Source organism: Rattus rattus, chromosome 4 (genome assembly GCF_011064425.1).
Source record: "Rattus rattus isolate New Zealand chromosome 4, Rrattus_CSIRO_v1, whole genome shotgun sequence".
Classification (NCBI taxonomy): Eukaryota; Metazoa; Chordata; class Mammalia; order Rodentia; family Muridae; genus Rattus; species Rattus rattus.
In genome coordinates this window covers 47,543,975-47,562,178 of record NC_046157.1, presented here as the reverse complement: position 1 = coordinate 47,562,178, position 18,204 = coordinate 47,543,975, and the positions used below count along the sequence as shown (strand labels likewise).

The window sequence follows — 18,204 nt, the reverse complement described above, 5'->3', positions numbered from 1 at the left end:
TTTTCAGTATGTGGCTATAATAATAATAATAAAAATAATCCCAATTGACTCAACAATAACATTCTGGGTTTTTGTTATTGTTGTTTTGAGATAAATTCTATTCTCACACTGAAAGCAATCCTTCTGCCTCTGAATCCTATGTACTGAAATAAGGGGCATGAGGCATCATGTCTAGCTCAACCACATTCTTTTAACTTGCACGAGGGTAAGAGTTTACGGTTTTAAGGTTGTTTATAAACTTATGTCATCACGTCATACTATTCCTTAGCTAAGTCTTTATGTCAAAATTAGCTTCCCTGTATACTTAATTAACCTGAAAATGTGTAATTAAAAACCGTTACCCTTCGTGATGGTTAGGTTTTTGTGGTTTTGTTTTTATTTTTGAGTCAATTTGATGCAAGTTAGGGTCATCTGGAAAGAGGGAAACTCAATGGAGAAAATGCCTCCATCAGATTCCCCTGAGGGCAAGCCTGTGATGCATTTCCCTGATTAAAGATTGATGTAGGAGGACCTAGCCCTCTGTAGGTGGCGCTACTCCTGAGCAAGTAGCCATGGGTGCTGTAGGAAAGGTAGCAGCCAAGCAAGCCACAGGGAGCGAGCCAGTAAGCAGCACTGCTTCATGACCTCTAACTCAGTTCCTAAGTCCCTGTCCTGCCTTCCCCAGTGACAGACTGTGATCAGGACATGGAAGCCAAACAAACCCTTGCTTTTCATGTTTCTCTTGGTTGTGTTTACCACAGCAATAAGAGGCACACTAGAATACATTCTCTCTCTCTCCCTCTCCCTCTGTGTGTGTGTGTGTGTGTGTGTGTGTGTGTGTGTGTGTGTGTGTGTGTGTGTGTGTGTAAATACGGGCATTCACATGCTATGGCATATATGTGGAGATTGGAGAACAGCTTACATTTGGGTCCCAAGGTTAGAACTCTGTTGTCAGACTTGGTGACAGTTGCCTTTAAATAGAGCCATCACTATGGTCAAATATGATTATTTTTAATTTAATTGTGGCTCATCTTGGAAAAGCAACCCTTTATATACTAGAATTTCAGCATTCCTAACTAGCATAGAAGCAAACCTTCATTTAATTCATCTTCCCTCTTTAAAACTCGACATCCATAAGCTGCCCCGTATCAGACTGGTGGCCAACTGTTTATGTTAACCACAGACTCTGGAAGTTCAAACACAGTGAAGATTTGTCACTTGGGGTTCCTTCAGCTTGTCATTTAGAAGATTTCAGAAACATTAAATAATAGTGAGGCTAGAATAAAGCACTATTTATCCACTATCCACCAGCTACCAGTGCTGCCCCACTGCTGCTCCATGGACTCAGTTACAAAGCTGTGCATCTGGGAGAGACAGCTTCATTTTAAGGTTCTAGCTTTGGAAGCATAAACCAGGTCTGGTGGCACGGATTTTCAACTCCAAAACTGGGAGGCAGAGACAACTGGATCTCTGGAGCTCGATGGTGGGCCAGCCTAGCCCACTTAGTAAGCTCAGCTGGAAAGAGATCTAGTCTCAAAATGAGAAGAGAGGATGGACAGTGCTCTGAGGAAAACACCTGAGATTGTCTTCTAGTCTACACATTCATGCACACATGTGAATACATACCTACACATTCATGAACAAAGACATACACACAGAAACACAAATATATGTATACACACATACATGAACAGACAGACATGTAGACACACATATAAATGAACACAGACATGGATGTAGACACACAGAGACCCAAATATATGTGCACACAATCATGAACACAGATATATACACACATATAAACAATACACATACATGAACACAGAGACATCACACAGACATGAACACAAACATGGATATAGACACACAGTGACACAAATACATATGCACACATGAACACACAGATATACACATACAGACAATTACATATACATGAACACATAGATACACATACATGAACACACAGGCATGCACACATACACACACATGCACACACACATACATGAACACACAGACATACACACATACAAAAACACATACATGAACACACAGAAATGGACACATTAGAACACACGCACACACACACACACACACACACTGCACCTTTACTACCTACTTTCTGCCACCACTGCCGCTTTCAGGCAGGCCCTTAGACAACACTTTATGGTATGGTTTTGGAGGTTGTTGATGGGTATTTATTTGTTTAGTGTTCAGTCACTGTTGATGCACACTCAATGTCTAACGCTTGTCCCTAGCTGCACAGGCAAACATGATTGCACACACTCACGTGTCTCATCCACATTGGCCTGTCAGTAAAGCCAGGTCAGCAGGCTAGCGTCCACAGGAGAAACCAAATCAATACCTCTTTGAATTAATCATGCAGCCGTCTGATAGGATTATGGGTGCATGAAGTGGAGCAGATGTGCAGAACCCACGTGCTTTTCTTTTCCTGTAGTTTTTCCTTCATTTTCCTGGGCCACTCATTGAACCCCAGGTCATTGATTTCCAATACCTGCTTCTTATTCCCAGTTTCTGTCTCACCTAATTCTGCCCAGAAAGGATCTGCGAGATACAAAGACTCAAATGTATATCACAGGTAAGAGTGCATTTAAATTACTGTGTTTCCCTTAATGTTTAAATGCTGGTTTTTACCATGGCTAGAAATAAGCCAAGCTTACTGTCCTTCAGTCCTATAGTAGTAAGGTGATGTACACGAGGTGTGTGTGTGTGTGTGTGTGTGTTGTATGTATGCATGTATGTATGTGGTATATGCATTTATGTGTTTATGTATGTGTTTAATGTATGTTTTTGTGCGTGTGTTTGTGGTCTGCCCTTATATGTATATGCTTATGTGTGTTTATATATGTATTCATGTGTGTTTGTATGTGTGCTTCAAATATATATGTATATATAGTGTATACATACCACACTTATTTCTCTTGACTTAGTGGCAAGTGTAATGTTAATAAGACATTCAGGAAATCCTTGTAGATGATGTAAAAATGACCTGCAAGGACGGGACATACTTCCTTCAGTGCTCCTTTATTTTTAGCAAGAACAGGCATCTTGCAAACCCTGAATCTGGGGCAATGCTGTTTAAAGAACTCTCCTCCCTTGGAAACCATCACTGTAGAGACTCATCATGCAAACCTGGCCCGTGTGCCCTCTGGCATGCCACCAAGGAATCTGGCCTGGCTGTGTTCCCGTCTGGAAAATGGCCCTGCTCAATTTCAAGTTCATTTGGCTTTTTCAATGATAGGGTTTCAATTCAAAGGGATAGCAGTGCTGAGAACTAAAAATGTCACCATCTAATTAAGGCATGGTGGTGCACAGTACTCCTTTCTCTCCTAATATTATCTGTGGTCTGAAAATGACTCCATGAAGGCTCTTCATAGAACCCTTTCTTTTCCTGGTAGAAGAACAATTGTCACAAGAGATGCTGTGGGAACAGAGGAACAAAGGACGCTGCAGAAAATGAGCAAAAATCAAGAGCAAGGGAGAAATGAAGAGAGTCGGGAAGGCTCACGGGCAGTTTAGCTGAAAACAAGAGGATGCGTGTGCCCCTGCATGCAAGGCTTCCCTGAGCGTGAATCTCATGCAGTCTACTCAAGAGTGAAGGTATTGCTAAAGGGTGGCCCAGCTGAGGAGGAGCACAGAAGACTGAAAAGTTATGATACTTGGGTGCTTGTTGTTTTTTTAACAAGCCACCATTCCATCAAACTCATTACTTGTCCATGTGTCTCTCATACAAAGCAAACTCAGAAAGCATTCGCCTAAGAAAGCTTCCATCTATCACAGAGTAAATGACAAATCATCTGTGTACTTCCGAATCCCTAAGATGAAGCCTAAGCAGAGGATGTGATCATAATTAGAGTCCTCATAAAGGACTCCAGAGGGGCCCCTTATCCTTCATATCCTGCAAGGAAACAGGAAGACAACTGTGAACAAGAGGGTGCCTTGCTAGGTAAAACTACCCAGCACCTTGATCTTAGATTCTCTAGGACTAGAAGAAGCAATTCCTATTCTTTATATCAACCAGTCTAGAGTAATGTGTTATAGCCCTACAATGGAAAGAGAATATGAGTAGCCTACCCATACATACATGAGTATCATGCATGTGAGAACGTGCATGTATACACCATGCACATGTGCATATACTCTCTCTCCAGAAACACTAGAAAAACATCCAAATGCATATGCATAGCATTCTATTTGTATCAAAGTATAATAGAAATATTTGATCTGAGTTATAAGTCTATTTCAGAAGCTACTCAATAAACACTGTGTGTCTTTCCCTGAACTGTTAAAGAAATAGCTTTCAAAGCACTAGTATCTGTGGTCCTCTCAGTACAGGAGACTCAGCAACACACAATGTATTGTGCCTGGCACTCTCCATCACACGTATGTCCTTAGAAGTAGGTCGTGTGATTCGTGAAAAGTGGCCATGGTTATAATGGTGTCATATCCATCCCACATGCTTACATTAAGGTCATGAAGTAATTTTAAGTACAGTACAAATGACAAGAAGAGAAACACAAACATGGTGGCCCTGGCTGTGCTCTGTTCTGAACGCAAAGTTTAGGTGGCTTGGACTCTGGGGCTATCTCATCTTTGCAAAACATTCCAGTACACACATGGTCCTGCAGTGAGTTGGGAAGATGCTTTGAGACTCTCTTCATCCTCATTCGGGCTTACAGGCATCCTACTGGCTGCACACTTGTCCCCTTGACTTTTTTTCACCAAGTGACCCTCCTCTCCTGTCTACCTTTCCCAGGTCATAAAGTTGGCCTGATGTTCTTCCATCAACAATTGCAATACCTATGATCATTACTGGATATGAAATATCTATCACAGTATGACATGCTATGCATCCACATGCAAAAGTCATGCATGCAGAGGCATCGATCACTTAGATAGACATGTGCAGCCAAAGCTGTGAAGACATGGCTGTGGGTCTACTACATGGTACAATGCCATGATATGTCTCTTAAGGTCTTGGCATGTATACAGGTTCCTGTGTCTTGGGCTGGGCTTTGATTAGATGTATGCCATTGTTGTTGTTGTTGCTGTTGTCATTGTTGTTTGTTTGTTGTTGTTTGAGACAAAATCTCAAGTACCTTAGGCTAGCCCCAACTCACTCTATACCACAGGCTGACCTTGTACTCCTAATACTCCTGCTCTACTCCCAAGTACTGGCGTGTAGCACCATATACAATTCATGTGGTTCTAGGAATCAAACCCAGGGCTTCATGCACACTAAGCAAGCCCTCTACTCTATGACTTAACACGTGCTACAGTATAAAACCGAAAGGGGAAAGACCAAGAAAAGCATTTCAGGAAAATAAGAGACACTGCTCACTTTGAGACAAATGAACACTGGCGATAGGTGATCCCTTTTCCCGTAGAGTAGCACTATGAGGCAGTGTCAGCTGCGAAGTCCCAAGACACCTCTGATTTGTCAACCAAGGCACTCTAGAAAGGTGATGTGAAGTCATATTTTGGAGAAAAAAATTAGGGAAAAAGAAAATCTATTTCTCAAAGCATTGAGATTAATTAGTAAATCTTGAAATAATGTGAAAAAATCTTCCATTCAAAACAAATATTTATGAAGATCCTCCTCTGTGTGCAGCACCAACATGCTATCCTTGGAAGAGGGGAAGGAATAATTAGAGATTGTCTTGAAATTAAAGTATTTCGTTTAGGCTCCTGGAGAAGAAGAGCCATCACCTTTCTTAGCTAGTTCTGGAATCTGTGTGACTTCCTAGTAACCTGTAAAGCAAAAGATACACACATGCCACGGGGGTGACCAACCATTTTCTCACTGGATTTGATGCCTGCTCCATAGGAGGGAGTTCCTGCCTGGTACTGTGGTATGGGAAAGAGCCCGTGGCTGGGGATATTAGAGGCCCCATGTAGGCACATACTACGATGGTTGTACTAGGTGGATATGCTATCAAACGGCCTTCTATATATTTATTTATAAATCCATCTACTAGTTCTACTATCTGCTTTGGTCAAGACATTTCTTTTTGTAGTATGTGGCAGGCAATTAATGCACAGATTCACAATTGGTCAAAATGGTGAAAATAAGCAACTGTTGAATATTTGAACCTAAAGGAGATATTTATATCACCCAGAACAAGACTCAAGGAACATTCCAGAACGGGGTGGGGTGGGGGTTCACGAGAGCTGACTCCTCTCTCAGAGGCCACCTGGAGTTAATGATTGCATGGGAAGAGGAACAACTTTCTTCATGTTTCAATAAATAACCTCCTTACCATGATCATGCAAGCAACCAGAATTAAATTAAATTAAATTAAGTGATCGCGCGCGCGCACACACACACACACACACACACACACACACACACAGGACTTACTGTTGAGAATGATCTTAGCACAAGAGGGATGGGATAAGAGAGGGTAATGTTTGATAAAGAGGATCATAATACCTTAAATACATGGTTAAAGTTATCAAATACTAAATAAAGACATTAAAATAAACTTATAAGATACAATGATGGGCATACAAATGTCTCTAGCTTGATTATCACTGAGTAATCTAACTATTACTAGATTAAATCATTATACTTCATGAAATAAATGTACAATTATATATCGATAAAATGTGAAATCATAAAAATATATTGTCTTTGCTTAGGTAATTTTGTGTATTTGCTTTTTCCTTACATAATATATTTCCAAAGACATTAATCACATTGCCTTCAAAACACAATTAAATACCCTAAATACACCAAATATCCAGAGTTAAATCTGGCTTGGTTCATGTACTTATAAATATCTTTATTGCTTTGATAAATCTCCACCTTATGATTCATTGTCATTACAAATGGCACTCGGTTGCTGATGATAGTGAGAGGTGAGCTCTCTGGGCCTCAGTTTCCTTATCTGTGAAGTGGGATGGTGGGAGTAGCACCTGGTGGGATTACAATACATTTGTCACTATAGGCTGATAGGCTGATGTGTGTGTGTGTGTGTGTGTGTGTGTGTGTGTGTGTGTGTGTGTGTGTGTGTGTGTGATGCTGTGGAGAGCTAGTGCACCATTTGTACCCCTACACCTTCCTGTGCACCTGGACTCCGAATCACCGATGACAGTTAAAGCAAAACATTGTTTCCTTTCATGCCAGCTTGTTACCAGCCTTCTACCATCTAATTCATACTTAAGGAAACACTTGTCCATCTAGGGTATTTGTTCTGAAAGTCATGTTCTCTGCCAGTTCTTACCATCCTGGTGCCTCAGTCTCCCAACGGCGGGGTTCCTGATCATTCACCCGCAACATCCTCTGGACCCTTTGCATTTTGACAACTCTTCTCGAATTATCTTGGCTTTCCCGTCTTAACAAGTACCTTACAAGGAACTGTGGACGAGTTCCAGAAGCACATTGAGGGGAATGTGATACAAGTTGTGACGGTGGCCAGTGTTTATGCCAAGCCCCATTCATGACACCTTACACATCAAGTAATGTTGTTTTGATAAAGCATGTGGTGATACGGGTCAGGGATGTAGCACCGAGTTTCAGTTTCCAGCCTCTTGTCCTTTTCTGTAGTTGGTCCTGTGAAGCCATGAGTACCCACAGGAGGACACTGAAGCTAAGACTGGAGAGAGACACCCGTCCCTGTATCCACAGTCAGTGCTCTGAGCAGCAACTGAAAGCCATCTTCTCTTGGAAATAATGAATGTTCATCAGAAGGTGTGGCAGGCTGCTGCAAAGAACCCATGGTGGGTTCTACACACGCTTGACACATATAGCACATGCTTGTGTGCTTCTCACACACAGCATAGTGACTCACACAACACAGACCACCCCACAATACACCAAACACATATCTGATACACTGTACGAGTGGATGCGCAGATGGACACCTCCGATATCTGAGCTGTCCCAGCTCAGGCTCTGCTCACTCGCCATTCTTTTCCCTTTCTTAAGAGCACCACCATGGCTGGGTCTTGTGGCCCTGCCTCTGTGGTTTGGGAATCTGCTCTGCAATGTACAACTTCCAGCATGGAGGGTAAAGTTCTTCCTCTTGAAAGGACACACAGCTTTGTAGCTCAGGGTATTTGGACCTCCTCATTGTTCGAGGACATCGAACCCAGCTCCTGACAGCGCAAAGCCCCATCTCGGGGTCCTTAGGAAACTAAGCAGAATCACAACTGGCCTGGTTCCAGTCATATTTAGGGAGACAGAACATCAGTTCAGTGAGCAACACACTTAGCTAAATGTCACGGATGGCTTTCAAATGGAGGTATTTCCCTCTCTTCTCATGAGCGTTCTTAGGGAGTAGGTCTAGCATGCCACATACACCGTGCCCCACTCACACCTTCTGATTCCAGACTCTGCATTGAGCCCTGCACTTTCTGTGCTGTGGACGACACTCCTGCTTGCTAAAAGCAAATGTAAGTGAAATTAAATAGCATACATGGGTAAAACCCAGTCTGTTGGGATACACACACAGACACAGACACAGACACACACACACACACACGCACACACACACACACACACACACACACACACACACGCACACACACACACACACGTGCGCTCAGTTTTAACTGGTTCCTACACATTCCTCTCCAATGCTTCTTTCACACAGTGACTCCCTGGCATATTTGAAGCCAAACATGATGTCTGCCAATGACAGCTTCATCCTTACATCACATGAATGATGACCCCATTACCCCCCTTTGACTCCAGAATGTTCTGGTTGCCAACAGAATAATGACCCAAACAGTAAAGTAGCAGACTGCCCTGAAAACACTCAGCACTGGCGGTAAAATTAAACTCTCTGCCAAGAAGGGAGCTGCTGTTCCAAGTCTGTAGATATAGTTTCAACGAACGCACACCCCTAGACCCCCACCATGGTATAGCTCTTGACCCAGCATCTCTCCTCCAGTGAAAATGGATTGTATCCAAGCTACTCTCAGCACAGCTTGGTAAGACGTGCTGAAGGGAAACCTTTCCTAATTTGCTCTACTCTGACTATGTTTTAATTATTCTCCCTTCCTCCTAGAATGCAAAGGCTTCCTTACATAATACCATTTTCCAGAACTTTTCCTACTTCCCCAGGCAACTTCTTCTGGAACCTCACTGCTTTGCCCATTTCCTGACTGTCCGTATGCTACTCTCTCTGAGCTCTTTAGGACAGAAACTATCTCTGAGGTGTGCCAACAGGGGCTGCTTCTCAGAATTATCTATGGGTTATCTATGACATCCAGACACAGTTTTATCCCAAGCCCTACACAAAGGTTTGATGCAAACTACTAGTCTGTCCCTTTCTAATTCCACAGGGAACAGCAAACCACTCCCCTCTATCCCAAATGTGGGAGGGAGAGAATCAGTTTTTAGGTCTGTATTCATGGATCCTGTCAGAGAAAGCTCTTGGGTCATCTCTAAACACAAGGGTTTTCAGCTAGAGAACACAACAGAGGGAGACAGCTGCTGCAGGGACGGTACAGTGTCTGCTTTTTCCACTTTCCAAATCTGGTCCCCTTTGGCTGCATCTTTGATGTTAGCATGCCTGAGCCCCTGGAGAGACTCTCACAACTTTATCAGCAGAAACAGAGATGGAGTCCCAGGCCCTCACATCACTGCCTCCCTCCATGTGAGGAAATTCTCAATGGGCACTATGAACAAAACTCACAAAGGGAGACAGGGTCATTGTTCTCTGGGATTGTGTCTTGGGGTTCTTGGCAGCAGCAATGATTCCATGCGCTTTGATAGCCAACCCACTCTATTTTTATTGGGGCTACATTAATATTCAAAGGGCTTTTGCTGCTCTGCAAGACAAAGGGGCACTGAATCATGCAGGCAGCCCCCCATGACTCACTGCTCCTGTCTCAGTGACGTGGGAAGACAGTGGCTCAGAGTCTGCCATATTTACAAGCTTGTGGTTTTGTGGTGTGTACCCATCCTATGCACACAGAGCTCTACTCCCCTATGCACTCTACTAGAGTTTGAGGGCAGTGACTGACAGCAATGGAAGCATCAGTCATTATGGTCTTTGGGGGTAACTATAGGAGTAGGCTACCAAGGTATTCTTTGCAAAGATAACCTAAGAGAAATGAACCTCATTCATGCCCTGGATATTGGCAACTTCAAGAGTCAGAAGAAGCATAATTTGTCCTGAGTGGGCCTCAGGCCATCTGTAGCCTCCACTATCTCCATTCCCATTCCTCGCCCCAAAGTGAGTTTGGTTTTCACCATAGCCCAATATGCAGTGAGTTAATTGGAACAAATCAGAATCCCTTGGACCAGTCCTGATGCATCTTGGTTATTTTCTCAGCCCAAATGAACAAAAGCAGTGTGCCACGGGATAGCCATCATGCCGTGGCCTCTTGTAGAAATGTGTCACTGATTTGAATTTTCCTTCACTGAAAAGCAGTTTGGCGCGGCTGGGGAGATGGAGATGTTTAGCAAGTAAATTGATGTCAGTGCAAGGGTGCGGACCTGAGTTCTGATCCCCACATAAAGCTGGATGCAGAAACCTGCATCTGTAACCCCAGCTCCTAGGACGAGGTGGGAGTAGAGATAGGAGAATCCTGTAGCCTGGAGTAAGCAACAAAACAGCAGTGAACAACAAGAGATCTTGTCTCAAAAAAGATGTAAGGGGAGGACCTTCTACTTCTACTTGCGTACTATGGCATCTGCAGGCACAGGTGCACATGTACACATGAGTGTACACACACACACACACACACACACACACACACACACACACACACAAACACACAAACACGCACACTTGCAGAAGACAAATATCCATTTCCTTAGTCAAGAGTCCCAAAGAGCATCTGGCCCACAGATTTGCACAAACCTATTGCTCATATACTCTAAGCACTTTGGCTGCTCTGAACTCAAGTGGCCCCCAGGTCTTCAAGGCTATGTCCCCAGAACCCCGGATACTGTTTCTGTCACCTCCAGTGACTTTATGACCTTGTTCCTTTAGTGGCCCCATTGTGCCCACACACACCAGTGGATCCCATCACAGAGCTTCACCCCTCCCACCTTTGCTGTCAGAGCTTAGTACAGGTCTGGAGCCTTGGGGCCATCAGCCTAATTAAAGGTCTGTTGGATTCAGGATGGATGACTAGAGTCTCTCCAACTGGCATACAAACAAATGGCTGTTTATTGTTAGATTCCTTTATAAAATAACATCTCAATGTCACTTCTCCTCTCTCTTCAGGCCCACGGCCCACTGACCTCATTACTGAACCTGTGACTACCTTGATGAATTCCATAAGAACAAAGATGACATGCGTCACTCTCAAATACAATATGGCAAACCTGCCCCTCTCCTGGGGGAGGTGCTGAGGCCTGAGCTGGCTGTGTTGCTATGTGATGATGGAATAGCCTTCAGTCCAGGCCTCACAGGGAGAGCAACAGTGAACATAGCTCTAAATATTCTCCTCCTGAGAAGAGCCTTTCCTTCCAGGGATATGCAGCACCTAGTCATGTCAGTGTGGGGTCCTATCTCTCCAGGACGCTCTCTCCTCAGCTATGGCAATGTGAAGGCCCCTTTTCTTCAACACTGAACAAATAAACAAATGTCTCAGAATATCTCCATTTGCCATGCACGCCCCTAAGGAAAGAGGTAAAAACCATAAACTCGGCCATGCAGAGGTGCGCAAGCATTTATTCTCATTACCGCGATCGTGTTCACTTCTAAAACTCAGAATCTTTCAGACCATAACAGATTATATAATTAATCAAGAACTTATCATTCCCTGAGTTATGCAGGTTTCATTTTTTTCTCTAAGTCACTACTAAAGCCAGGCTTGGTGTCGCAAGCCTGTCATCCCAGCTATTCAAGAGGCTGAGGCAGGAGGATTGCAAATTCAAGGCCACTCAGGATTAACATAGAGGCTCAGAATGAAAATCACAAAGGGGCTGGGGATGGAGTTGTGTGGCAGGATGGTCACCGAGCACATGGGTGGTCTCTGTTCAATCCTCAGCAAAGAAAACCAACCAGGAGAAAAGGCAGCATACAAACTAAAAACAAACTAAGCAAACAAACAAACTAAAACCACTGGTCTGCCCTGTAGTTCTTTGATGTATTTTCAGGATGACATACCTTCATTTTCATTAGGGTCTTTCAAGTAGCTACTTTACATGATGTGACAGGTGACAGACTTCATCCAGGTAATTAAGAAGCAGAAACTAAAACAAGGCATCTCCACGAAGGGCTGAACTGCAGATTGTCTCTATGAATACACAGGATGCCATAGCTACAGCACTAGAGAGTGAGTGAAGGCTATGTGTGTGTGTGTGTGTGTGTGTTTGTGTGTGCGCGCATGTGTGCATGCGTGCGTGCATGTGTATGTTATATGCATATGTAAGTATATGTATGTGCATATGTGCATGTATGCACATGAGAATGCATGTGTGCATATGTGCACAGTTCTGCAGCCTCTTGCCCTAGTTCATGGAGACCACCAAGTACAAGCTGCTTCCTGAACATCACAACTCACCATGAAATTTTCCCCAAAGAAACACAATATTAAAACAGCAGAAGTCACCATGGAAGGAAACCCAAGAGAGGGAACCTGATCGTTTTACCCAGGTGGCCTTTCCAGGTCAAGAGCACAGGGCAAAAGGCCAGCATCAATACTGGTGGTGGTGGATATACTGTGATCTCTCACAGACTGAGCTGGCTGGAATTTCTAGACACCCAATACAGGATGAGAAGTTATCCCATTTCAATATGTGTTTCTGATCAGAACACAGGTTCTCAGTCGAAATGGTATGATGTTACTCTTACCACATTCGAAAGGACCAACAGAACACAGAACAGAAAGCAACACTCTTGTTTCCACACCCCAGTTCCAGAGTATCAGCGCACCTGAACATCAACACACACTGTGAATCAATGAAGTGCCCCAGGGACACAGTATTCAACTTACCTGCTTTTGAATGCAGAAATAAAACCTCAATTTTCCATACAAGTTGTGGCTATGTGCATGTCACATGTAACTAACATCCCTTCATCAGTCAACTCTTCAATGAACGTGGAATGGGACCACTATACACCGTCAGGTATGGTGACCACACCGTAATATAGAGTCAACCAAGGTAAGCTCAGTCTTTGATAAAATCACCCCAGGTGTCCTTCCTCATATCACACAGAAGGGGAGGCCCATTCCTATCTCCAAGCAGCCCCATGTTGTGCAGTGGCACTCAGCCTACCTGAGACAAGTGAAACCGTGTCTTTCTCCCATGAGACGACAGTGACGTACGCCTCCACCGAGGAGGGGATAATGCACTTGAACACCGCGACATTGCCTCTCATGGTTTTCTGGTCCTCCACACGGACTGTATAGGGCTCCCGTAAAACTGAAAGACAGAGAAAGGACCCTTGGTTAAGAGTCATAGAAAATAAGCCCATTCTGGCCAAGGAAATATTGTACTAATACAAACAGGGCATGGCACACAGATAGCAATTGCATAGCACAGACACTGGAAATAAATCAGCAAACATATTTATCTATTTTTCATGAACTAATTAAACATCCACTTTATTAGCAATATACTAATGTACCCTGCTCTAAAGGAAAGAGTCTAATCTGAGACATTGAACCAGACCTGTAAGACATTGGGGGTGGCGGTGATGGAACTGGGAATAGCCACTAGAAAGTCCCAGATACCAGGGAAGTAATAGGTTCCCAGAATTCAACGGAGATGACATTAGTTGAAATACCCAACAAAGGGGAGATTGAACCTGTAGAGATGACCTCCAATAGATAGGCATGGCAGCCAGTTGAGGGATGGGGCCACTCACTCATCCAACCAACCAAAGAGCATACATGGAGGGACCCATAGCTCCAGCTGCATATGTAGCAGAGAACTTTCTTATCTGGCATCAATGGGAGGGAAGGCCCTTGGCCCTGTGTAGGCTTGATGCCCCAATGTAGGGGGATGCTAGAGCGGTGAGGTAGGAGTGGATGAGTGGGTGAATGAGCACCCTCTTAGAGACAAAAGGGAGAGGGGATGGACTAGGGAGTTTGCAGAGGAGAGACTGGGAAAGAGGACAGCACTTGAAATAAAATGACATTAGTTGAAATACTTCCTCCTAGAGGAGGAGAGGTGGGCTCTAGGGATTAGTTTCTCTTAGTCCTCCAAAGATGAAGGGATAAGTCTGTTAGAAAAGGAAATGAATATGGAAACTCAAGAAATTCAGGCTGGGGAAATGACAGTGGGTAAAATGCATACTCTGCAAGTATAAAGATCCGAGTTCAAATCATCAGAAGAGCTACCCAAAATAGCACACATGTCCATAGTTCTGGTGCTCCAAAGCACAGATGGGAGGTAGAAACAGAAGGATCCCTGGAAGCTACAGGCTTATTATCCTGGTGTGTAAAGTCACAAGAGACCAAACTCATCTCAAGCAAGGTGAACAGTGAGGACTGACAGAGTTCTCTCTGACCTCCACATGCATACCATGGCACATGCATGCCTGTACCCATGCACATGAATGGAACTCCTCTGCCACACACACACACACACACACACACACACACACACACACACACACACACACACACACACACACACACACACACACACACACACACACACACACACACACACACACACACACACACACACACACACACACACACACACATACATACATACACACACACACACACACACACACACACACACACACACACACGAGGGAGAGAAGACAGGGGAAGAAAACAATAGAACAAGAAATAATTCTTTACACATAAACTCTTTAAAGATGTTTAAAACCTGCGTGGAAAACCATCGTTGTTCTGAGAACTATCCAAATACTCCCAACAACAGAAATACTCCAGAAAGAGTCCATAGAGATGTCCATGCATTTTGCCACATTAGGACTCATGGGATGCTCAGTGTTTACCCAGCATGCCCAACTACTTGGGTCTAAATCCTTGTCCTGTCTGTAATTACCTTCAAGGCAGAGGAAAGTGCCAGTTCTACCTGGGCTAAGCAGGTGATGATGGGAGGCCTCCTACCTAAGGCCCACATCAACATTTGCTTTATCTTGTAAGCCACAGTTCTCTTTTTTGACATTCATATTTGATTTCCCCCCTCAATTTGGAGAATTTCTTCATTCCTATCTCAGACAGATCCTTCCAACTTGAAGACTCTCATGAGATCCTTCACCTGCTCTTCAACTGAGACTCTGGGTAGCACATCAAGCTCACATCTGCCACAAGAAGTCCATGGGGGCACAATGAGGGGAACCCAAAAACTTGTCCTCAGAAACATCATTGTGGCCATGGGAGGGGATGATTTGGTGTAGGCAAATGCCTGGACCCAGAGGAGAGCTGAGGTCCCATTTCCCAACTTGGTGGAAAGGGACTATAGAGAAAAGAGAACGGATATAACTCAGTAATGAAGGTGAACTCAGGCATCGGGAGAGCAGCAGACAGAAGAGAGGATGAGGTGAGGATGGAAGAGAAAGAGGGGATAGGGAATAAGTAGAGAGAGGCTGGGGCTCCTAAGAGCCTGTAGGGACTCTGAATCTCCTGTCTTGCTATGCTTTGAAATCAAGCAACTTCCTCAAACCTCCAGGACACTCAGCTCACAGCTCACACCCCATGGTCACATAGCTCACACCTCACACCCCACAGCTCACAGCTCACACCCAACACATGGAGATGTTTACCAGAAATCGAGTCAAGGGACCTAATTTCATGTCAGCCCAGAAAAAGTAAATTCTACCAAGGAGATACAAGCAGCATACTGCGTGTCTCAGCTGGGGCTATTGTTGCTATGACGAAACACCATGACCAAAGCAACTGGGGAGGAAAAGGCTTACTTGGGTTATACTTCCATACTGTACTCTATCACTGAAACCAGCCAAGACAAGAACTCAAGTAGGAGGCAGGAGCTGATGCAGAGGCCACTGGAGGGATGCTGTTAATTGGCTTGCTCTATATGGCTTACTCAGCCTGCTTTGTTATAGCACCTAGGACTACCATCCCAACGATGGCCCCACCCACAATGGGCTGGGCCCTCCCCCATTAATAACTAATTAATAAAATGCCTACAGGCTTGCCTATAGCCTGATCTTATTTTCTCAATCAAGGTTTCCTCCTCTCAGATGATAGTTTGTGTCAAGTTAACATAAATCTAGTGAGCACAATTGACACACAAAAGCCTCATTGTTAAGCCACAACCTTTCCTTCCTTGTTCATCCCCACTAATTAAAAAAAAAGTCACAATATATAACATTTTTACAGACTGATAACGTCCCACGTCCCACAGCCTTACAAATTCAGACACTTCAAAAGTTTTTTTTTTCTTTTAAAATCCAAAGTCTCAGTAAAACTCAAAAATCTCCGTTATAAATGTTTAAAGTCTCTCAACTGTGGGCTCCCATAAAACCAAAAATAAATTAAATACTTTCTTACTTCAAGGGGGAAGAACCAGGGCACAGTCACAACCAAATCAAAGTGAAGCCAGACTCAAGCTGTGTGATTCAATGCCCAGTGTCTGTGATTCATTCACAATCTGCTGTGCTCCAGGCTGTAGCTCCACCCACTTTAGCACTTACAGTTTGTCTCCCAGGCAGCCTCCGCTTCACTGCTACTGCTGTTCTTGGTGGCTATCCCATGGTACCCGCAGCTGCGAGCTCCTGGCACTGTAACTGGGTTGCGCTCTCACCAACAGCCCCTCTTCATGGTTACTTCTCTGTGTAATCCCTTTAATTTTGGGCCTTCGACGGCCACTGAGGCTGCACCTCTCCTGGCCTCTCTCACACTATCAAGTCTCAGCTGTTCTCCATGACCCTTTCATGCTTTCAAAACCAGCACCACCTGTGCGACTCTTATACAACTACCAAGATTGGTTTCCATCATGAAGTACAACATCGACTGCCTCTGGAGCACCGCTTCTGTGTTCTGGTTCCGAGGAAACACTTCCCAGAAGATTTCAGCTCAGTGATGCTGGTCTCTTCTTAATCACTACTAATTCCTCAGTTATGGCTGACCAGCATTGACTATCCCAGGAACAAAAAAGATTTCATTTCAGTGATGCTGGCCTCTTGTCTCTTGTTAATCATGGATGACTCTTTAGTCCTAGCTGACCAGAACCAGATTCTTAAACCGAACTATGTAAAGGTTCTGATCATCTTTTAGTGACTCTCAAACTTCCCTCTGGAAATTCACACTCAGGGACTCCATCTTCTGAATTTCCCTCAACATTCTTATCTTCCACACTCCCCCCAAAAAACTTCTCATCAAGGTTTGAATGCTCAATGGCTTTTCCAGCCCAAAGTTCCAGAGTCCTTCCACAACCCTCCCAACAATACATGGTTATGTCTGTCACAGCAACACCCCATGATCCTAGCCCCAACAACATGAGCAAAGCAACTTGGAGGAAAGGGGTTTATTTGACTTATATTTCTACATTGTAGTCCGCCGAAGGAAGCCAAGACAGGGAACTCAGGCAGGCCAGAACCTGGAGGCAGGAGCCGATACAGAGGCCATGGGTTGGAGGTAGGGTGTTTTGCAGTTCTGTTTACTGCTTGCTTCTCATGATTTGTTACAGTACCTAGGACCAGCTACTCAGGGATAACTTCACCCACTCAGGGATGACACCTGTGCCTCATCACATCGATCACTAATTAGGAAAGTACCCTACAGGCTTACCCTCAGACCAAACTTGCAGAGGCATTTCTCAATTGAAGTTCTCTCCTCTCAGATGACTACGGTTTGTGTCAAGGTGATGAACTTAGTCATCACAGTGAGCATGGCTGTTCCTTAGGCCTGAGCTTCAGGGCCACACACTTCAAGGTGGCCAACTGCAGCCTATTTCTTGTCACCAGCCAAAGCTCCTGGGGGGCCCTTCCCCCTCAGGAAGCCACACTTACACTGTTGAGTGACTTCTCTCCTTTTGAAACCTATTGGTCTATAGTGTAAGAGCTACCTTGAAAGTCAGGATTTTAAACCCTGTGACTGTTACTTCTCTCCCTTATTAGTTCAGCTCCAGGTCCTAAATCAATGATATCACTCAGTTCAATAAAGACATGTGTCCAAACACCTCCCCGTACCCTTCATTCTAAAGACCAACAATGGGGCAACCCATCTAAAGCCCTCATAGGGAGCTGGAGAGCTGCATCAGGCAGTAGTGGTCATGTGTAAAAATTGAAGACCTGAGTTCAGATCTCCAACACACATGGAACAATTAAATAGTGCCCGGGACAAGGAGACATG

General features: G+C 44.2%; 1 protein-coding gene across 2 annotated transcripts in view; it reads right to left on the bottom strand.

Moving 5' to 3' along the window:
- The window catches only part of LOC116898942 (Down syndrome cell adhesion molecule homolog), a 537,794-nt gene that overhangs the window by 394,198 nt on the left and 125,392 nt on the right, over positions 1-18,204 (bottom strand). For both annotated transcript variants that reach the window (XM_032900358.1, XM_032900359.1), the window contains exon 3: positions 13,184-13,330. In XM_032900358.1, coding sequence (XP_032756249.1) covers positions 13,184-13,330 — 147 coding nt within the window. The remainder of the gene's footprint in view (positions 1-13,183; positions 13,331-18,204) is intronic.